A 23,249-nucleotide genomic window follows, 5' to 3' on the forward strand; every position below is an offset into this window, starting at 1 on the left:
ACAATAGCTTGTTCAAAGGTATTATTTTTATTTTGAAATTCAGGATAACTAGGACAATTTCCCCCAGTCATCTCAATGGCAAAAACTGTCCCAGTTTACCTGAATTCACCCTACATACTTCTAAGACAAATTTCTGCTATGATTATGAAAGAATCAGACGTACCCAAATGCCTCCTGATGTCTCTTGCTTCCTTCAGAATGTTTCCCTTCACTGTTATTATCACTGATTTATCGGTAACCTGGATATTTTTGATCAATTAGACAACGTCCAGAACTCCTGTGTGAAACATCTTGTTTCCTAGCATCAATGTGAAAGTAAAATGTTATAAAAAAGGATGCCAAACTGGCTTGGTGAGAATTGTTAAGGCATTTAGGTCTATTGTTCAGTGATTACACGTCAAGGAGTGTGAATGCCAGGAATTAACTGCGTGTTGAATAAAGCTCAACAAAGGGGGAAAAAAAAACCAATATCCTTATTGTATCTTGTAGAGGCAAAGATCACACCTGCTTATGGCCAGTAAACTGAGAACATGTATGAGCAAAAAACATTTACCAGCTATAAGGCCGTTTGTTCATTGCACAGATCATATGAGTTCACATATGCTCATGTTTCAGATCAGCCGGTTTCTGTTACAGTGAAACTGCATCTGTCACACAAATCTGAACACGCATCGTCGTATCTTAGATAAGTGTTTTGGTAAATTTAAAGTTTATTAAAGTTTAAAGTTGCTATAGGTGTTTTCTGTAGTGGATAATTTAAATGTCTATTTCAGCATTTACTGTCGGTAGTGATTATTTGCTATCTGGATCAAAGCTGTTGGTGTTTTTCCCCCTTGTCCTTCAAGAAAATGCTGGGCTGAATGAACTTTTGTTTCTAAACAAACTCCAGGGTTGTTTGGTAATTTAATTCCCATTCAAACCAACACTTCTATTAGGAGCAATTAATAGAATAATAGTTTACTTACTCTGCTTATATGGCTCTCACTTAATGCCAGGGGTTTGAATATTACAATTTACTATTTATATCATTTGATATGAACGTGTATTGTAAACACTATGTAATATTATAATTACCATCTGAATAAGGCTTTTAATTTAAATCAAGCGTATTTTAAAGCGTACTTAGATTATCATTCCTCTGATTTTGGTTAGCTGAAGCCCTGGAGTTCACATGTTTTCATTGTGTTGGTTTCCCTCACAACCCAAAGACATACAGCAAATGCTTTTGAGTGTGTGTGTGTGGGTATGTGTGTGTGTGTGTGTGTGTGTGTGTGTGTGTGTGTGTGTGTGTGTGTGTGTGTGTGTGTGTGTGTGTGTGTGTGTGTGTGTGTGTGTGTGTGTGTGTGTGTGTGTGTGTGTGTGTGTGTGTGTGTGTGTGTGAGAAAGAGAGAGAGAGTGTATCACCCTTGGTATGAAAACAATGCCACAAGCTACACATACCTCAGACTGAAAATAAGTGCAACTGGAAAGCTAAATTTGGCCGTGAATGAACTGAAAGAGAAAGCAAGAAGGGCCTTCTATGCCATCAAAAAATCAATCCAAATTGAAATACCAATCAGAATCTGGCTCAAAATATTCCAATCGGTCCTAGAACCAGTTGTACTATGGCAGTGAAGTTTGGGGTCCTCTCCTGAACCACGAATAGTTGGACAGTCAGATAAATCCCAAAACATAGAAACACTTTCACCTAGATAACATCACATAGAGACTGTATCTGTACCTCAAATGTGTAAATACAAAAAACTCCCAAACCCATTTAAGGGTAAAAATGTAATTGATGTTCAACAAATAAAAAACAGAGATAATACTGAAGAACAAATTGTAAAGCTTGGGTTGCTGAATATTAGATCCCTTTTCCTCAAAAGCACTTATTGTAAATTATATTATTACAGATTATAAACTAGATGTGCTGTGTTTGCCAGATACCTGGCTAAAACTAGACGACTACATTACTTTAAATGAGTCTAGCCCTCAAGATTACGATTATCAACACAAACCACGTTGGAAAGGCAAAGGGGGAGGTGTTGCTGTAATTTATAGTAATATCTTTAGTTTATAGTTGGAAGAAAACAAAACTAGAAGTTTTTCGCCTTTCTTGGAATCTACGCTAATATCTGTCTCTCTGCTTATCCTGAGGTTTGCCGGGTGCTGGATCCAGGCCGTATCCAGGTCAGATGGAGAACCTGCGTCTGGACCTGACTACAACGTAGCCCAGGATCCCCGTATCCGCTTACATATATTTATATATAATCGATTTTTAATCTCTATAATAAAAATGTACAATTCAGATTTTGATCTCCATATACATTTACATATATATATCTTCCAAGGGGTTTTTTCCCTCCTAGGACTTTTTTCCCAGTGCTAGCACGCTGGGTTTTTCTCCTAGGGGGTTTTTTCCACCCCTGGAAGTCAGCCGACATTGGCTTAATGTAGCACCATCTTGTATATGTTACATATTACCACGCTTGTTTGTACAGTTTTAACCACTTCCCTTTTTTTCTGTGCTTCTAATATGTAAAGCTGCTTTGAAACAATTACCAATTGTAAAAGCGCTATATAAATAAATTTGACTTGACTTGACTATATTTTAAAATCTTTAAAAAATAATTCCTTCGAAGTGATGGTGCTTTATGTAACATTATGTAATGTAAGTGACAAATCACATTTGACATTTGTGCTGTCTACTGTATACAGGCCACCAGGGCACCATACAGAGTTTATTAAAGTATTTGCTGATTTTCTATCAGAGTTAGTACTAGCTGCAGATAAAGTCCTTGCTGTTGGTGATTTTAATATCCACGAAGATAATAAAAAAGACTCATTGGGATTGGCATTTACAGACATTCTAAACTCTATTGGTGTTAGACAACACATGTCAGGACCCACTCATTGTCGTAATCATACCCTAGATCTAATATTGTCACATGGAATCGATATTAATGCTGTTGAAATTCTGCATCAGAGTGACGACATCTCAGATCATTATCTAGTCTCATGTATTCTACAGTTAGCAAAGGCTGCTAAACTGCCTCCCTGCCATAAATATGGTAGAACCATCACCTCTACCACTAAAGATTGCTTTATAAATAATCTTTCTGATCAGTTTCAGCACCTTAGCATACCAGATAGCTTAGAAGAACTCGATGTTGCAACAGAAACTATTGACTCTCTCTTTTCCAGCACACTAGGCTCCTCTGCGCTTAAAGAACATTAAGAAAATTATTCCAACGCCGTGGTACAACGAGCACACTCGGGCCCTTAAGAGAATAGCCAGAAAAATGGAGCGCAGCTTGTGGCAGAACGATATTGGTTCACCAATTATTTAATTATTTAATTGTGCTGTTGTCCAATGAGAAGTGAATTGTATGTGACAAACTATTTAAGGAGGGGTATTTTCACGTGAATGGAAGGGAGGAAGTGAGTGCAAACCTGTACTAACGTGAACGGAAGTGACTGGTGACGTATGTGTGCTGTGCGAGGTCAACATAGGAAAAGGTGCGCTGGCTGAAATATAAGATAAGGTGCTCCAGTGCAAGAAATGAGTCTGCATGGGGAAAAATGTGGTGAAAAGCGAGCAGTGACCAGGCCGAGAGGCTTAAACTTCCCTGGGGTTGATTGTCGTGACGGAGTGAGCGAGAGTGCAGCTGGGACGCAACGACACCATCTGAACTCGCTACTGCGGCTGCCTGTGAAGTTTCAGCTCAAAATACACCATAGTCTTTTTTTTAACTGCGTATTTTGAAGCATCATTAACTATGTGCAGCCCCCTTAAATCCTCTCACTCCCTGCCCCTCAAGCTCTCGACTATTATAGTGCATTTACAAATTTCACACAGCTAATATAACCCTCAAATGGATCTTTACCAAATGTTCATCATGCGTACTGCATGCATGCATCGATTCCTGTGAGTATAGTATTTATTTGGATGTTTACATTTGATTCTGAATGAGTTTGAGGCTGTGCTCCGTGGCTAACAGCTAATGCTACACTGTTGGAGAGATTTATAAAGAATGAAGATGTGTTTATGAATTATACAGACTGCAATTGTTTAAAAATGAAAATAGCAAGGGCTGTTGTCTCCATGAATACAGTAAGAAACGATGGTAACTTTAACCACATTTAACAGTACATTAGCAACATGCTAACGAAACATTTAGAAAGACAATTTACAAATATCACCAAAAATATCATGATATCATGGATCATGTCAGTTATTATTTCTCCATCTGCCATTTTTCGCTGTTGTCCTTGCTTGCTTACCTAGTCTGATGATTCAGCTGTGCACAGATCCAGATGTTAATACTGGCTGCTCTTGTGTAATGCCTTGAACATGAGCTGGCATATGCAAATATTGGGGTCGTACATATTAATGATCCCGACTGTTACGTAACAGTCTGTGTTATGTTGAGATTCGCCTGTTCTTCGGAGGTCTTTTAAACAAATGAGATTTATATAAGAAGGAGGAAACAATGGAGTTTGAGACTCACTGTATGTCATTTCCATGTACTGAACTCTTGTTATTCAACTATGACGAGGTAAATTCAATTATTCATTCGATGGCACCTTTAAAAACTGCTAGATCTGCTTATTTTTCAAATCTTTTAGAAAAAAACAAACACAACCCTAGGTATTTATTTGAGACAGTGGTTAAATTAATGAGAAATACAGCTTCAATTTCTGATGTTTCCAAAGAGCACAGCAGTAATGACTTTATGAACTTTTTTACTTGCAAGATTGATAATATTAGAGAGAAAATTATAACCATGCAACCGTCTACTACAGTATCGCATCAGACAGTTCACTGTAGTGTCCCTGAGGAAAAAATCAATACATTCGTTGCTATAGGAGAGGATGAATTGTCTAAACTCGTTAAATCATCAAAATCAACAACATGTACTCTTCTTAATATCGTCAATTCATCTTTATCACTAGGATACATACCAAAAACTTTTAAGCTGGCTATTATTAAACCTCTTATTAAAAAAACACAACTTGATCCTAGAGAATTAGTCAATTACAGGCCGATTTCAAATCTCACTTTTCTGTCAAAAATACTAGAAAAGGCAGCATCATCACAACTATGTTCTTTTTTAAAAAGAAATAGTATCTGTGAGGATCTCCAGTCAGGATTTAGACCGTACCATACATTTACATTTACATTTACATTTAGTCATTTAGCAGACGCTTTTATCCAAAGCGACTTACAAATGAGAGTAGTAGAATCAATTAAATCAACATGAGAACAACAGTGTATAAGTGCTGAGTGAAGTCACAGTTATGTCAGTAAAGTGCTCATAGCGAATTTTTTTTTTTTTTTTTTTTCAATAAATAAATACACAGATAGGAGAAGAATATTAGTCAAGGTAAGTGCTACTACTACTGGGTCAAGTGCTGACGAAAAAGATACGTCTTTAGCATTTTTTTGAAAATGGCTAGAGACTCGGCTGCTCGGATAGAGCGTGGTAGGTCATTCCACCAGCCAGGAACAGTCCCGGAGAAGGTCCGTGAGAGTGATTTTGTGCCCCTATGTGATGGCACCACAAGGCGCCGTTCACTTGCAGAACGCAGGTTTCTGGAGGGCGCGTAAGTCTGAAGTAGTGAGTTAAGGTATAGCGGTGCAGAGCCAGCTGTCGTTCTGTAAGCAAACATCAGAGCCTTGAATTGGATGCGAGCAGCTACTGGCAGCCAGTGCAGACTGATGAAGAGAGGAGTGACGTGCGCTCTCTTCGGTTCGTTGAAGACCAGTCTTGCTGCAGCATTTTGGATCAGTTGTAGAGGCTTGATAGTGCATGCTGGAAGGCCAGCCAAGAGAGCATTACAGTAGTCCAGTCTGGATAGAACAAGAGCTTGGACAAGAATTTGTCCATACCATAGTACTGAGACTGCTCTCATTAGAGTTACTAATGATTTGCTCTTATCAGATCATGGTTGTATCTCTCTATTAGTGTTACTAGATCTCAGTGCTGCATTTGTCACTATCGATCACAATATTCTTCTAAATAGACTCGAAAACTATGTTAGCATTAGTGGAATTGCATTGGCATGGTTCAAATCATACTTATCTGACCGTTATCAGTTTGTAGTAGTAAACGAAGAGACGTCATAGACATCACAAGTTCAATATGGAGCACCGCAAGGCTCAGTACTCTATATTTCTTCTCGCCCTGACGAAACTTTCCAATTCATAAAATTAACAGAATGTATAGCTGATATAAAAAATTGGATGACCAGTAATTTCCTACAACTAAATTCAGAAAAAACAGAGATTATAATTTTTGGACCAGAAACTTCTTCAGTAATAACCTAGAATATTGTCTAACACTTGATGGCTGCTCTGATAAGTCTTCTCGTCAGTTAGGAACCTGGCCAGTGTGCTCTTTGATACCAATCTTTCATTTGAAGGCCATGTTACTAGCATAAAACCGCATTCTTCCATCTTAAAAATATATCTAAACTACGACATATGCTCTCACTGAAAAACGCAGAACAGTTAGTTCATGTGTTCATGACCTCAAGGTTAGATTACTGTAACGCTCTACTGGGTGGTTGTTCCTCCCGCTTGATAAATAAACTACAGCTCGTACAAAATGCAGCAGCTAGAGTCCTTACTAGAACTAGGAAGTATGACTGACCATATTATCCCAGTTCTGTTGTCACTGCACTGGCTTCCTGTTAAACATTGTATAGATTTTAAAATCTTGCTAATTACTAACAAAGCACTAAATGGTTTAGCCCCCCAGTACCTAAGTGAGCTCTTAATGCATTATAGTCCTTCACGTTTATTGCGATCTCAGAATTCAGGCCAGTTGATAATACCTAGAATATCAAAATCAACTGCAGGCGGCAGATCCTTCTCTTATTTGGCCCCTAAACTCTGGAACAATCTTCCTAGCATTGTTCGGGATGCAGACACACTCTGTCAGACTAAAAACGCATCTCTTTAACCTGGCATACACATAACACATTATCAATTTATTTTTTCAAATCCGTTAAAGGATTATTAGGCTGCATAAATTAGGTCAGCTGGAACCAGGAACACTCCCTATAACACCAGATGTACTCATTACATCAGAAGAAGAATGGCATCTACGCTAATATCTCTGTTTATCCCGAGGTTTACCATAGTCAGCCGGATCCGGGCTGTATCCACATGAGATCGAGGACCTGCGCCTAGACACGACGACAACGCAACCCTGAAGTGTCAGCAGAGATTGTGTCAACTAGATCATCCCGTGAAGGCCTCACCGACACGACAGCCAGTGGCACAGATCCTCAACAAACCGTCCATACCGGTGTGATGAATACGATCCTCAACTGGAATAAATACTTTAAATCCTATCGGACTTATGATAGCAACCTGAATCATAATCATGCACTGTTCACTGTTGGCCAGAGGAGAACTGGCCCCCCAACTGAGTCTGGTTTCTCCCAAGGTTTTTTTCTCCATTTTATCACCTTATGTCACCTGTTGGAGTTTGGGTTCCTTGCCGCCATCACCTTTGGCTTGCTTAGTTGGGGACACTTGACATTTGATATTCAACGTTTTGATCTGCCAGCACTGACACCATTGTATGCAAACTGAACTGAGCTGGATGATGACATCACTGTTTACTCCAGTGCTGATATAGATAAATTAATAACTATTGATTCTTACAATGGAATAAATCAATACTGAATTTACTTAAGCTGGACAATGACACCAAAATTATATACCATTTATCACTGTAAAGCTGCTTTGACACAATCTGCATTGTAAAGAGCGCTATATAAATAAAGGTGACTTGACAAGGGAGAAGGTGACAACCTAACACTTGAAAATAGGGATGGTGGTCTACAAAATCATTTATATTCAAAAATGTGTGCGGAAATCAGTTAAAGAGAAGTTGGCCCCTTGGAATAATAAGGTATCTGACATTTTAGAAAAAATAAAAGTTCTATCTACACAGTCGAATAGAAAGCAAAAACACCTTACACAAGCTTTCAGCAAACTGGAATGAAGCACTCTGGTGAGGAAAGATGTTTTAATGACAGATACAAGATCAACAATTCTCATCATCAGAACATGGGTCACTGAATAGAAAATACTGATGAACTTTCCCCATGTGAATTTTGTAGAAATGAATAGAGCTAGTGGATTACAAACTATTGAAGCTACAGTACACTTCAAAGCCATTGGTCCTACAGTAAAAGCACAAAATCTGCTGGTTTGCTGGGAGTTAGTCTGGGTTTAGGGTTTAATCTGAGCACTCCATTAGGATCAGTTTTCTATTAAAATGTGCATGGCTTATAAAGAGACTTTTTTTAAGACTGCAGGCTGACCGTCAGTCACAACCAAGAGTGCAGCTAAACCGGCCAATCAGAGGTCAGAGCGGGAGTGAAGATTTTGGTCCTCTAAAGCATCTCTCGGCTTCACTACTGTCCGTTCTTCACACTAAACATCTTCTCCTGAAACATACAGGGGAAAAAAAAAATGTTGCATGTGCTGAGGCCCACATCACCCTGAGTAACAGAAGTGCAGTGAACAAAGCAACGCACTAGCGAGCAGCATTCATCCGCTAACACAAGATGTTTAACAATACAGTTTCATTACTCAACGTCATCAACGGGTTTAAAATCACACAACAAAATGTGTGGTTTTTTGCACCTTGATCATGGCCTCAAGTTTAATGGCGTCGGCAGCAAATTTGCGGATCCCGTCAGAGAGTTTCTCCACAGCCATGCGGTCCTCATTGTGCAGCCAGCGGAAGCTCTTCTCATCCAGGTGTATCTGCTCCAGATCGCACTCCTTCGCTGAAAGAAAGGTCACGCTTGCTGAAAACGTTTCAAATGGGTGGTTTAAGGTCGTGTCGGTGTCCGTGTGGATGCTCACCTCCCTGTGGCGTGAGGGAACACTTGACTGCGCTGTGGTCCTGGCTGAGCTCACCCAGCAGCCCAGGAGAGATGGTGAGCAGATCACAGCCGGCCAGAGCTTTCACTTCCCCTGTATTCCTGAAGGAGGCGCCCATCACCACCGTGCTGTAGTTGAACTTCTTATAGTAGTTGTAGATCTTGGTCACACTCTGCACACCTGAGAGAAAGACAGCGACGTCAAGACAGAAGCTGGACTAGTGGAATGAAAAGAGACCCACATGTAGGACACTACACAAGAGTTTAGCCCGGACAGCCCTGAAACGGCACATGAAACTGCAGAAGTCTTTGCAGAAACTTGGGGTCACATGCTGGACGTGTCTAAAGCAAAGTCATATATGAGGAAATATCACCGCATCAATCACTTTTTCTAATCTCTCCATTTTCATGCTGTTGGACCACTGTTTTTTCATCAAAACTTCAAACTCATTACAGTCACTTTGTCTGCTGTTGAACTCTTGCCTGTGTGGAGAATAGATTGAGCATTTTGGACTACTGCCTTGAGCACGTAAACACACTGACACATCCGGTGTGCGATATCTGTCCTACACATGACGCTTCACTAAACCCTTCAAGAGTGTCCCCCGGCAGCATGTGTCACTATAGCTAGTGTTTGCTCATCCTGTAGAATATGAGGGTAAACGTTTCAATCAGATTATGCCTTTTTGTGCTTTTGCCCTGATATTTAGACATTAACAATACGAGATGTTGAATGTTTCCGTCTGAGCTATCATCTGAGAACATGCCTGGGTCTTCATGGGGCTCGTAGTTTTTGCGGTCTGTGTTTTCCTTGTACCAGTCCAGGATTCGGCCCACAAACGGGGAGATGAGGGTGACGCGAGCCTCAGCACATGCGACCGCCTGGGCGAATGAAAACAGCAGAGTCATGTTGCAATGGATCCCGTGTTTCTCCTCCAACTCCCTGACAAACAGTCAAACACACAGACGTCAGCAGACTAGCTCTCATCTGTTAATTAATAATACAGGTGCACTCGATGAATTAGCTTTCACACCATGTGTGCAGTCATCATGACAACACTGTGATGAATTAACACCGTCATCTAATAAGCTGTTGTGAACACACTCACTGTCCGGCCTGAATGCCCTCCCATGTGGAGGAGAGTTTGATGAGAATGCGCTCTTTACCGACTCCCGCCTCTTCATACAGAGAGATGAGCCTCCGGGCGCGAGACACCATTGCCTCTTTATCAAACGACAGCCTGAAAATCAAACATCACATGTCATTAAACATCTTGTGACAAACACATACACAAATGATTTAGTGCATAACAACATCAAATATGCAGACAGTCCAGCAGGTGCCGGATGGTACTGTAAAAATCATGAAATGGATAATAACTTTCATTAATAACCCATTAACAACATTATAATATTATTATCATTTTGTATTATTTGTTATTATATAACATTATATAATGTTGAACATGTCAGTAGATAATATATTCACAGCTAGAAAAATTAGCTCGTTAATGTTTACTTAATGAACATTACATGATTAACAGATCTTTATTTAAATAAATTAAAATGTTTACAAATGTCATTATACTTTTGGTTCACATCACATTGATCATGGCACTCTTTAAAAATCTACAAATGATTTTAACAGATGTTATAAAATGATTAAAAGCTTATTTTAAGGAGAGCGTTCCTATAGTTTTGCCTGTGGTATCGTCATCGGTACTGAGAACTGTGAAATTTGGACTACTGAAATGTGGCGTCGTGACAGAACTAGTGTAGATCATGTAACGTCACCTGACTCTTACCTGGCATCGACTTCAGTGGAGACGCGGCCAGGAACCTTCTTTAAGATTTCCAGACCAAAGCTCACAAACAGCTTGTCCATGGCATTGGTCACCTGCTCCTCCTCACTCCTGAAATTGAATATTGTTTATTAGAGCTGTAAGAAACTATAAAGCAGAGCATATTTGTGCACAACAGTCCCATTTCTAGCAACCTTTCAACAGGGACAAAGTGAGCAGAGTGAATTTTGCTCATGGTCTGAGGAAAGGACAGCAATGCTCTTACCCGCCGTTAGCCATGCCGTATTTTATGGCCTGGTCCACGAGGTGCTGGTAAGTGGACATTTTAGCTGCAGCCAGAATGAGAGACGGATTGGTCGTGGCATCCTGTGGCTTGTACTCTTCAATAGCTGCCGAGGAGAAAACATGGCAAATTGAAGCAACTAACATTTGATGATATACGGAGCAGAAATGATCAGAAGATGATATCAGTGACTGTTAATTTAAAGGAGTGTGATCACAGCTGGTGCAAAAAAAGATTTCTGGTTCAAAACTCTACATTTACCATTACATACAGCTTGAATCTTTATTAACTGATAATAACTCCTGTCCTGTTCGTCATTTTTGCCAACAAAGATGATTCTGGAGTACGGTTAACCTAAAACCTAGTTATTCTGGTTTATGAGGCTTTGTCTGAACATAATCTGAGTCAATGAATAGGAGATGAGTAATAAAACACACACAGACAATAGGCGTCTTCAGTCCTTTATTAGGGCAGGAGTCGGCAATCTACGGCACGCCGCTTAATCACTGCCATGTGACAACAGCTAAAGAGATGCATGTAGTCCCTTGAACTTGCATTCGGATATACATCTGAGGCAATCATTCCTCAGTCACACGGCCTGTTTTATTAAGAACGGAGCTAGCAGTTTTTGCTTTGTGTTTAACACAGTCTGTGGATTTTCAGCCGATTGAGGATGTTTAATCTGCCTCAGACAGTCGGTGAGAGAGATCGATCTGATTGGCTGATCAGATTAGCAAACTAATGCATGAGAATAATAGCAAAAGTGAAAAGTAAGCAAACGACAAAGTTAAGAAGGCACAGATGGAAGGCTGTTCCTATTTAACCATCTCTTCTGAGCCTTTCAATATGCAAATATTTTCATAACAACATGGCTGTCTGGAAGGAAAAAGTGAAGACCATCTTTCCTCACACGCAGGCGCAGAACACACACGCTAGTCGGCCAATGGCTGTAGACTTTGCAGTTCAAGCACATCCTTTTGGCCAAAACAGTCGGCTTTCATCGCCGCTAGTTTATTGATGCTGGTTTGGTGTGTCATGGCTTCAACATGAACACTCGTATGTCAACTGTTACATACCGTTCATATGGGATGTCTGGCAAATGAACATGCGTTTGCAGTGAAAATCGCTTATTTGATTATAACAGTTAATTATACACCAACAATGAGTGGAATTATAAATAATTTAAATTAGTTACAACAATATTCTGCCAGCGGGAGGACAGTCTGTAAGCTAACTTTTCCTTTCATTAAAGACTTCCGTTCATCTGCAGACAGAAAAGGCCACAGACCATCAGAACAGAATGGATTTTACACAAAGAAAATTGACAGCCTCCTTCCTTTGTAACTGCCTTTATTAAAATACACCACAGCTCTAACTCATACAGCAGTTTAATCATTTTTACAGTTCAGCTGCCTAGTAGGTTGCGGTTTTATGTGGACGATTGGGACACAAGTGAAGTACAAACCATTCTTTTCAAAATAAATAATAGCATTCGGGTTTGTGCTGAATAGCAGGTCCGTTTCAATTTGGATGAAGCCATTTGCATTCTGTCTTTCAATCTGGTCACCTAATTTCTCTTTCCAAATTGTAGCATCTCACTCTCTTTAATAATAACTTATAAGTAGAGCAGCACGATTAATTGTGAGTAACCGGCAAAATACCGGAAGTGACGCGTTCCACGGTGCCGCAGGTTTTAATATACATGCGCTGTAATTATTTAGTGAGTTTGGATTGCTTTTAACACTTATCTGGAAACGCAATGTGCGGCATTTAATAAGATTTGTAAGGCAAGTCATCTATAAACCTACACAAGTGCCGGAGAATACATCAGTATGGATTAATTGCATTTAAAAAAAAAAAAATTTAAAAAAAGGTTAAGGGTTTTATTGCATTTTGGGGAAAAAATAATCCGTTTTTATAATAAACTTTTGAAAATGAAAATCTAGATTTGAATTTTTAATGTTTTTATAACCAAAAGATACTATGTGAAAGATGGAAACAGAAAATAGTGGTTTTCATCTTGCGGATTTATAGCGATGGAGTTTTGGATATAGCTGAATTTATTAAAATAACCCCATTCATAAGTATGTGAACCATTGATTCTCAATACTGTGTGTGGTCACCTGATGATCCACGACTGATTTTATGTTTTGTGATGGTTGTTCATGAGTCTCTTGTTTGTTCTGAGCAGTTAAACTGAGCTCTGTTCTTCAGAAAAATCCTCCAGATCCTGCAAATTCATCAGTTTTCAAGCATCTTCTGCATATTTGAACCCTTTCCAGCAGTGACTGTGTAATTTTGAGATTCATCTTTTCACACTGAGGACGACTGAGAGACTCAAACTCAACTATTAAAAAAGGTTCAAACATTCACTGATGCTCCAGAGGGAAAAACGATGCAAAAATATTATTTTGTGTTCTGAAGATGAACGAAGGTCTTGCGAATTTGGAACGACATGAGGGAGAGTAATTAATGACAGAAATTACATTTTTGGGTGAACTAACCCTTTAAGATACCTTTAATATTTCTTGAGTTACAGGCATGCAAACTTGAGACCAAAAAAAAAAAAAAAAAAAAAAAAAAAAAAACCAAGAGGTGCTTTTTGCCATTTTTTAACTATCCCTTTTGGCATATAATGAAACAAATATTGCTAAAGTCAAGAGATTTTACTAACAGAGCTACCAATCTCTGATTTCAATAAAAGCAGTTTTTGGACTAACAAGGAAGTTTTGGGTTCTGAAACTTACAGGATGTTTTTATAGTACAATGACCTCTTATATGTTAAAAGATCAAGGACAATTTTATTTCTAAATTCATGACCCCTTGAACACAGTCCCTTTATTTGTCTGGTTGTGTGTAAATTCATAACTCTCAGGAACTTGTCAATGGAGATCAACTGCCGGATCATCATGACAGTGCAGAAATCTGCAAAGGGGAGTTTTATCCTCCTTCGCCTCCTTGTGTAAAAACAAACACTGAAATCACTGATCGGCAGTGGTGAGTTTCACAAGACAGTCTTAGGCAATGGAATCTGATGCAAGTTACAGCCGCCCGATTCATCCAACAATGAATGCTGGACTTTGGACTTCATCCAAAACTCATTTCTGTGTCCTGGACAAAGTTACAGTTTCTGGACTGTCAGAGAAAGTCCAGTCTGTCTGTTAACAGAGTTCACATCTGTGAAAAACAGCTTTAAACAACACCTTTGTACCAGTGGTGTAGTCTAGTTTTTTGTAGTGAGTATACTGTGACCCCAACCACCAGCCCCCCCAAGAGTTCATTTTTGGTCACGAGTTTATGGTCACTGAATATTGAAATTTGTTCTGAGGTAACATTACAGGCATGAAAACGGGTCGGGGTGAAAAAGGTGAGAAGGATATTACCCCTCTAGGGGGGTCCGGGCGCATGCTCCCCCGGAAGAAAAATTTTAATATTCCACATTTTAAAGCATCAATCTGATGCATTTTGAGATGCTTTTTTTGCCAACCTGGGGAGAGCTGGAGAAACTTAACTTCAGCCATGAGTCAAAAATGATCATGGCCTCCTTACTAAGTATTATGCAAGCCATTTCATGCCAGCCTGTCACTGGGTCTAACATTTACAGTATATTTGGGGGAAGAACCTAACGCTATGATTGGTCGAACTCTTCTTCTTTTGCTGTTGCTTGATTTGAGGACTGCGCGTGCACAGAGGCATCATCAGGTTTTTGCGTAGTTTAGAGTTACAAATCGTACCAGCGTACTTTGAAGTCAAAATGCGTATCCGCTACGTAAATTGTGTACAGGTTGGCAGGTCTACTTATTAGAACAGTGGAGCACTTTACCTTCTGCCTTGTCAGTCCCCTCACCTCAAAATCTAACTCCTCAAAAACTGTAGCATTAGCTAATAATTTTCCACCGGAGCTTTAGCTAGCTGGCTAACGTTGTGTTCTCTCCTACTGTGTTCAATGACTCAATTCATCAAGCTGTAGCTAACGTTAGCTAAGTCTATGTCAACAGAGCTCCTGGGTAACTTATATACCAGAAAATATTAAAATTATTGAAACCATTCAGGGCTCAACGCTAAGGATTTTTTCTGCTGGCCCAGTTGGGCCAGTAGTTCAAATTTTTACTTGACCCGCCGAAATTTTCCGGGCCCCACAACAAAAAAATTAATAAAAGTAAAAGACAAGAAAATGGGCCTATAAAATAAGCATAGTTATTGTTTTCATTGTTTTTGATAAATTTAACCTCAATACATAATGTTATGACACCAAAAGCTACTAGATTTATTTTAAATATTATTAGACAATAAACAGTAAGTAGTAAAATAGTAACAAATAATCAAATTACGAGTAATAGCACAAATAAATACAACAGAACAAACATATAAATGAAATGGTGCTTTTCAAGTTTTTTTATGTAGGTTTAAACAGAAGATTTTCAGGTACAGAAATTGTAATTAATGTATAACTATAGAATAGATAACTTCATTAAAGTTAATCAAGAGCAGCTACAGATGCATAAAAATGTTTTTAATGTTCAAAATATAAAACGTTAAATACTGTTATTTGAAATTTTTAAAAATGAAGACACTTTAAATGTGAAATTTAACCCGCCAGTAGGTGGCAGCCAATCACTGTTAATGAGCGAATCATTGAGATTCAACCGATTCATTCAAGCAGCTGATTCATTCAGGAAGTGTTGCTCAGAGACGCAAAACAATTCGGTGGACTTTGGAACTATTTTCGTTGGTGAAATACAGCGAAACAGACGATTTGGTGTCTAAAATGTAAGTCACTTGATATTAAGTTCTTGTTCATTAAATTGTATGCTGAATAAATCCTATATCACATTTGTAATCATGCTAATATTTGGAGAAAAACTTAGCTCTTTGTGTAATATTGATTAACTTTATTAAATTATATATGAAATATATACAGGGCCATTTTTGCCCCTTATCTTGAATTTTGGGGGCATTTTAATAGACTAAATCACGCAGTGAAAGCGTACACTTTAACCGTAGGTAACAATAACTATGCTGTGTCTAGTAACATTAGACTGTTTTTGTAAAGTGAGGGACATACTCGATAATTTCAGATCGTTAAATCAACAAGTAGCCTACGATATTATAGACGATATAACGCACACCCTACAGCACTTGCCCAATCGGGCAAGTGACCGGTGCGTCTACTGTCCCGAGCGTCGTTCACACTGGCCCCGGGCCATCGGGCAGTCCTGTCGAGCCCTGCCATCACTCACCAAATTCAGTCAGGTAAATCGCCGAGGCCAGGCGTGCTTTCAGCTTCTGATGGTGGTCTGTGATGCAAGGCCCTTCGCGTTAATATTTCCATGCACTCGCGCGCCCTTCTGGCACGCGCATCTGTTCACAGTTCACTGAATCGCAGGTCGCAGTTCACCGAATCTCGCGCTCCCTTCTGGCACGTGCACCTGTTCGCAGTTCACTGAATATGACGAATTTGACGTTACGTGACATTGTTTACAAGCTGTTATTAACGTCTTTCCGCAGTTGAAACACCGATTATGCAAATACACAAGACATGATATGGATTTCATTAAGTTGTTCTGTATCTTTTAACATACCTTTAGAAGTTCATTCATGTTTATTCAACGCTGAAACTGGTATGAAAACGGAGTAGAGGGTCAGTTCATGTGTGCTTTACGCTACCGCTTCTCTTGAACTGATAAGGCGTTACACATCAAAGAGCGCCAAAACGGTATTTATGTTTTTTTTATTTATTTATTATTATTTCGTTGTAAAATGGGCAGAATTTGAAATATTAAACTTTGTTTCATGTCAAAAGCAACAAACCACAAATCTTATTGTGATTTATTGGATGGTTACGTATCCTTGTGCTTTTTTAAGTGGGTATACGGAAATCCTTGATCTTTCCTAGTGGGTATACGGCGTATACCTGCGTATCACGTAGACTACACCACTGCTTTGTACAGAGATAAGCGCAAACAAGGCTTTACGTCAATATAAGTGACTGGAAATTGATTTCGGGGATTTGTGTCATTAAAAAGTTAATAAATGTATTCCAAGTTTAAATATTACAGTTATACACTTTAAATGAGGTCCGATGTGTTTGCATGTTTTCCGCGGTAACAGAACTTGCCTTCTTTCTCTCAAATCCACAAGCCAGACTAACCCATGAATATGAATTAAGACGCGTAAGATGATTAATATTAATGAAGCAACGCATTCGGTCATTCGTCGGGTGACTAACGCCCATTACTAAGCTCTGCCTCTCGCCCAATCAGGTTCGCTGTTTCTGACTGTCAAGTAGAACGCTTAATATTCATAAGATGAGCCGAGCTCGTCCAGCGATTCCTGATTTCGCTTCCGGGTCTCAGCACGACACCGCACGAGACCCAGTCGATCAGTTTTACATTAAAACAATTACTGTGAGGCATCACATGTTTTACTCAGATCTGACCAACTCAACACTTTCCGAACCACTCATGCATATCATTATCAATGAGTTCCGCTTAATTAAGACGGTCGGAAAAACTCTAAATTGCGAAAGCTTCAGTTCCTCAATGCAGTTTAATTTTAACTAGCAATCATTAACCAAATAACGCCCGAACTTCATTCTTGAGGAAAGCGACATTAGTAGTTTTCTGTGAGCAGACAGCACGATCTCGGATTTGAGTGTTGACTAGTTGTGTCCACTAGATAGGGAACGCAGCTGCCAACAGGTTCAAGGATTAATGAATTAACGCACGAGCAGTTGTAAACACTTCATCACGCACCAAACAGACTCAAGATTAAGTCACAGAATCATCTATAACACATTTACCGTTGAAGTCGCCCGTGTCCGCGACGACCACAGTGTACTTCTTGATCTGCTCCAGCGCAGACTCCATCTTCCGCCGTTTGTCCGGTGACACAGACATGATCCCCGAAAAAACAGAGCTTTTATATCGGCGCCTGAACAGAGACACTACTGTCAGCAGCTGATGAAGAGAGAGCGCGCGCACGGGAGAGCAGCGGACACGCGCCTGCGTGGGGGCGGAGCCACGACATATGACGCCATTGCGTAACAACCAACGATCGAAGGATTAAGCCTCAGTCACTATTCTGCAAGATCACAGACACACATCAGATCATCGGCCTGTTTTGTGCCTTGAATGAATATGTATGCCCTTGAAATGCTGTTTTATCAGAATGTTCAGAATCTAATCAGAAGTTCCCTTGACATTTCTACATATAATATGCATAGAATAATCGATAAATGTACACTGTCTGCGCATTAATGCTTATGTAGTATAATTTTTTTCCAATACATTAAGGGTTAGTTCACCCAAAAATGAAAATAATGTCCTTAATTACCCTCATGCAGTTCCACACCCGTAAGACCTTAGTTCATCTTCAGAACACAAATTAAGATATTTTTGATGAAATCCGATGGCTCAGTGAGGCCTCCATAGCCAGCAAAGCCATTTCCTCTCTCAAGATCCATTAATGTACTAAAAACATATTTAAATCAGTTCATGTGAGTACAGTGGCTCAATATTAATATTATAAAGTAATGAGAATATTTTTGGTGCGCCAAAAAAACAAAATAATGACTTATATAGTGATGGCTGATTTCAAAACACTGCTTCAGGAAGATTCGGAGAGTTATGAATCTTTTGTGCCTAATCTTAATTCAGATCGCGTGTCAAACTGCTGAAATCACGTGACTTTGGCGCTCTGAATCACTGATTCATAACGCTGATTCATAACGCTCCGAAGCTTCATGCAGTGGACTGCAGTGGTTCAACCTTAATGTTATGAAGAGACGAGAATACTTTCTGTGTGCAAAAACAAAACAAAAATAACAACTTTATTTAACAAATTTGTCCGTTGTTACTTAGCCGCCGTTCGGACGTATATAATGGAGATCTGAAGTGAAAATAGTGTAGCAGTATGACAGGGGACTGACAAATTTGTTCAAAAATGTGTCTTACGGGTGTGGGTGAGGACTTAACGACAGAAATTTCATTTTTGGGTGAACTAACCCTTTAAGCACAAGAATATAAGTATTTCAATACAAGTTGTAAGAATAGCAGAATTTGTTCATGACTCCTAACCAGCAAGTGGCGGTAATGCACCTGTCGTTGTGTGTCAAGAAGAAGACGAGAGAAGCAGCAGCTGCAGTGACCGCCAGGGGGAGACACAGAGAGATTTCAGAAGATTTCACTTAGGCCCTGTCCCAAATGGTGCACTTCTTGTGGACTTTCGGTCTCGTGGACTTAAATTGCGTGTGCCGGCCGAGTCTACGAGTCCATAGGCCGTCCCATTCAGCATTTTAACGCTCTGAAATGTGCTCAGCAGCGCCTCCTTTGTACCCTTGAAGCGGTCTTCCGGGAAGCCCGCATAGATTCAGGCTCCGCACACTTTAACTACCCAGGAATCCTTGCGAAATGCCAATCAGACTACGGATGGGAGGAGATTTCGCTCAAGAGCAATTGATGACATGGCTGAAAAGAAAATATTTAAGTGTAGGTATCATTACGGTTTTTATGACCTAGGTGTACATTTTACCAGTTGTTACCTACAGTTTATACAAACATTATGGTCATCGACCAGTGGTTGATATCTCAAACATAATAACAGCGTGTTGAATAATACGATCGCATTATGATTCATTAAATAAATAGAACCGATGGTCAGGACTTTACTGAGTCATATGTAAACCTAGTATTTATATTTAAACCTGTAAAATCATCTGAAACTCACGCACATGTTTATTATGTGTTAAAATTGTAATCTTAGATGAAACATTATGTATTATTACAACTGTATACATTATTTAAATAAGCATGAATATATTTTCTAATGCCCAGGTGGCATAAGCAAAAGCAGGCTGTGCACTTGACATGGAGATAATATTTTGCAAAAGAAAAGAAACCTGTTCTCGATGCTAAATATTATAATATTTGTATAAGATATTTGTGATATACAACAACAACAATAGGCAGCATTCCCCGAACCTGCAGCTCCTGTCAAAAAACAACCAGACCGTTATTTCCGGCGTGACGATCGAGTCTGTCCCAAAAATACCGCTCAATGCGCCCTCGTGGACTCGCGCCAATTAAGGGCCTTATAGGTCTGCACTACATGACGTCACCAAAGTGTGGACTCTGAGGAAGTCCACAAGTCCGGAGTGTGCCATTAGGGACAGGGCCTTATTGAAGAGATCGAAACCCTCCTCGAGACAGGAATAATTAGGGTAAACATAATTTCAGGCAACTCTAATTTCCAATGAAGTAAGTTTATAACAACGTTATGATGTTAAACAGTGAAAAGTTTACTAGAATATTGTGTAGGCATAACTGATCTATAATATATAATAGAGATCTATATATAGATAAGTGATATGTAATAGAGATCAGTGTGATTGTGAATGTGTTCATCGTACGTCATCAGTGCCACGGTTACGCCAGAAATGAAGCTGATATGAGGCCATTATTTCATAATGATTGATTAGCGCCACAATATCAGAATGATTCAAGCAAGTGTGGCTGATTGACAGTCAGTCAGTTTAATTGTTCATCATGTTTTGGGTCTATTCTGTTGCTGTTAAAACTGACAGAGCTGTTACTGAAGAATTTAAAATTATCTGACGAGTAAATTAGTGAATCTAGATATATCTGTAGGCTCCAACACTGGTTATTTTACACTATTATTAAACAAAATTTGATATAGGATATATACAACCAACAAAATAGCTAAATTGTATTTTGAAAGAAATGTTAGTGTTACTTCTGCCCTGTTACGCCTCATTTTCATCATCATTCATTTATTTGTCTATTTCAAAGACAAATTACTATTATATAGAAGCATAAATACACTTGTATAAAATGTCTTTCTTTTGTTTTCATTAAAGAATAGCTACATTCTGTAGTGTGAAATCTTAGCCGCTGTTGCCTTTGACCAGCAGATGGCGCTAGTGTTTCGAGTCTTTCCATGCCGTCAATCATGTTTCAAAGCGATTATTTCAAACGTTTTAAGTATTCAGAAAGCATTATTTGTCTCATCACTAGTGCAAATTATATTCATCATCTTGTTAGGGACACAGCTGATGTTCTGTGTCTGTGTTGCACAATAACTCTTAAAATGACCTCTGTAGTTTACTCTCTATGAACACCAAACGTCAACACTGTCACCACAACCTCATTTTAAGTCACTTTAGCAATGACATTGATACCTAAGTTGTTATTATTACTGCAGTAAGAGATGTTAGATAATTATTAAGTAGATAAGACTGAGAGAAAAAAAAGAGCTTACAGAGAAGATAAAAATAGAGTCTCAGTTAGGAATAACATTGCAGCATTCCTGGGATGCCTGATGGCGGTCCCTCCCTGAGCCTGACCAGAAATGAGTGAATAAAACACTCTCCGGTCAGGAGAGAAAACAGCAGCTGGACTTAGAAAAGAAAAGACGCAATGAAGAAGGACAGCAGAAGTAACTGCATCAAAAGGCAATAAGGCAGAGGTGAGTGATATAAAAGTTAATGCCAATTACTGTATGTGCCATTCATACAAATCTGAACATGAGTTTATAGAGCAACTAAAAAAAAGAAGGAAAAAAAGTGCCAGAGTGGACGAATAAGGTGTTTTTGAAATTGTTTGTTCAAAAAACCAAATGTTGCTGTGGACACTATTTTGACAAATTTCACAAGAAGATAGATAGATAGATAGATAGATAGATAGATAGATAGATAGATAGATAGATAGATAGATAGATAGATAGATAGATAGATAGATAGATAGATAGATAGATAGATAGATAGAGATAGATAGATAGAATACACTTTCTATTTTCTTCTTACGATCATGATCTTAACTTTATCTCCATACCAAAATCTCAGTTGACAAGACAGTGATTCATCTTTTATAAATCGTTAAATTTGATTTGAATGAATATTATTCATAAACGACTTTTGAGATTATGGGTTAGTGTTATTCTCCAAAGAAGGCTTGGAGCCGGAAACAGTGTAACCTAACTTAAATATTAATTTAAAATATTAAAACTTAACTTAAAGAATGCATTGCACTGAAATAGCCAGTCAGAAAGTCATTCAAAATGTATTGCTTTTCTTGTGATGATCTCACCACTTATTTTCATCACATTATAGTCTTTCATTTGGAATATAATGATAATGTGCAGCAGAATTACTTCTCTGAGGTCATTTTCCTGTTATATTCTGCTAACTGGTAGATGTGAGAAAGAGGATTTAAAAAAAGAAGTCAGAATGCACTGTTTCATTAAATGGAGTTTAGGTAGTTCATTTTCAGGCCATTATGAATAAAAGTAGATGATAATAGACATTAAAACATTGTGTCTAAAGTAATTCGGCTATGAACTATGAGCTGTTGTTAAACAATGTTCTGTTGCCATTCCTGCCTAGAGCAGTTTACATCAGGCCTGTTTAAAATCTCAGCGGTTTTATAGTGTTTTTACAGCAATGCAAATCTTAGTCTTCTTTTGGCTATTAGTGCAGTGAGGAATTGGATAAATTATCTAAAACTAAGGTATGTTTTAAATAATATTTGTAAATACTTTTCTATATATCTGCAGGTTTTATAAATTCATGCATGATTTTTGTGTATGTTTGTTTTCTAGTGTGCATGTAAACATGTTGCATCTCTGCTCCATCCGTCACTGATGTTGAGTCTCACAGTTCCTCATTTACACTAACAAAGTGTGAGCTGTCCGACAGGGAGGCTCTAAACCAGGCAAAGTTGTGCTGCTCTTTTCTCCTCTATTGTTCCGTATATCTGAGTGAATCGCTTCTCAAACTAGAACAAATGTAGGGCGGAGCTTGATTTTGTCTGTGGGGAATTGATTGGATGGTTGTGGTTTGCTATTGGTGGATCTCATGTGAGTGACAGGTTGCCCCGCCCTCATCAGAGAAGAGAAGAGATGCTGCAAGAGGAAGATATTCTGATTCAATGAGGATCATGAAATTAACACAATAATGATGTGCACCGATAAATCATTTAGAATAAACTCTGCAATATTCAACAATGAAAAAAAATCATGGTGACTTTAAACCCTGAAAAAATACAGAGAGAGTGTATAGGGTTTTTTCCCTATATATAAAAAAAAAATAGAAAAAGAAAATGTATATCCATCCAGATAAAGATGATATTTAACATTTTCTTCGTAGGGTGACCCCTGCACCCCTGAGGAAGTTTACATCTTATTCATCTCTAAGGAAATCTGCAACATAGAATAGAACATCATCATTTTCTGTAACTGTAACTCTCAGCCCTAATAAA

General features: G+C 38.8%; 2 protein-coding genes across 2 annotated transcripts in view; one reads left to right on the top strand and one right to left on the bottom strand.

Moving 5' to 3' along the window:
• Positions 1–8,007: 8,007 nt before the first annotated feature.
• On the bottom strand, positions 8,008–17,960 carry taldo1 (transaldolase 1). Its single transcript, XM_067389522.1, has 8 exons — positions 17,777–17,960; positions 10,957–11,080; positions 10,695–10,802; positions 9,999–10,130; positions 9,657–9,832; positions 8,873–9,070; positions 8,648–8,793; positions 8,008–8,448 (listed from the first exon to the last, which is right to left on the bottom strand). The coding sequence occupies exons 1-8, from the start codon at positions 17,871–17,873 to the stop codon at positions 8,416–8,418; spliced, it is 1,014 nt and encodes a 337-aa protein (XP_067245623.1). The 5' UTR covers positions 17,874–17,960; the 3' UTR covers positions 8,008–8,415.
• Positions 17,961–20,617: 2,657 nt separating this feature from the next.
• The window catches only part of tspan4a (tetraspanin 4a), a 38,665-nt gene continuing 36,033 nt past the window's right edge, over positions 20,618–23,249 (top strand). Inside the window, exon 1 of the mRNA XM_067388902.1 lies at positions 20,618–21,459. The gene's annotated coding sequence lies outside the window, so the exon portion shown is untranslated. The remainder of the gene's footprint in view (positions 21,460–23,249) is intronic.

The sequence above is a fragment of the Chanodichthys erythropterus genome, chromosome 7 (assembly GCF_024489055.1).
Source record: "Chanodichthys erythropterus isolate Z2021 chromosome 7, ASM2448905v1, whole genome shotgun sequence".
In the NCBI taxonomy this organism is placed as follows: domain Eukaryota; kingdom Metazoa; phylum Chordata; class Actinopteri; order Cypriniformes; family Xenocyprididae; genus Chanodichthys; species Chanodichthys erythropterus.

Coding starts and splice junctions, on each gene's coding strand:
- taldo1 (XM_067389522.1), bottom strand. CDS start 17,873: ATGTCTGTGTCACCGGACAAACGGCGGAAGATGGAGTCTGCGCTGGAG. Junction 10,131..10,694: donor TCCACTGAAGTCGATGCCAG/GTAAGAGTCAGG, acceptor TTTGATTTTCAG/GCTGTCGTTTGATAAAGAGG. Junction 8,794..8,872: donor TTCCCTCACGCCACAGGGAG/GTGAGCATCCAC, acceptor CCTTTCTTTCAG/CGAAGGAGTGCGATCTGGAG.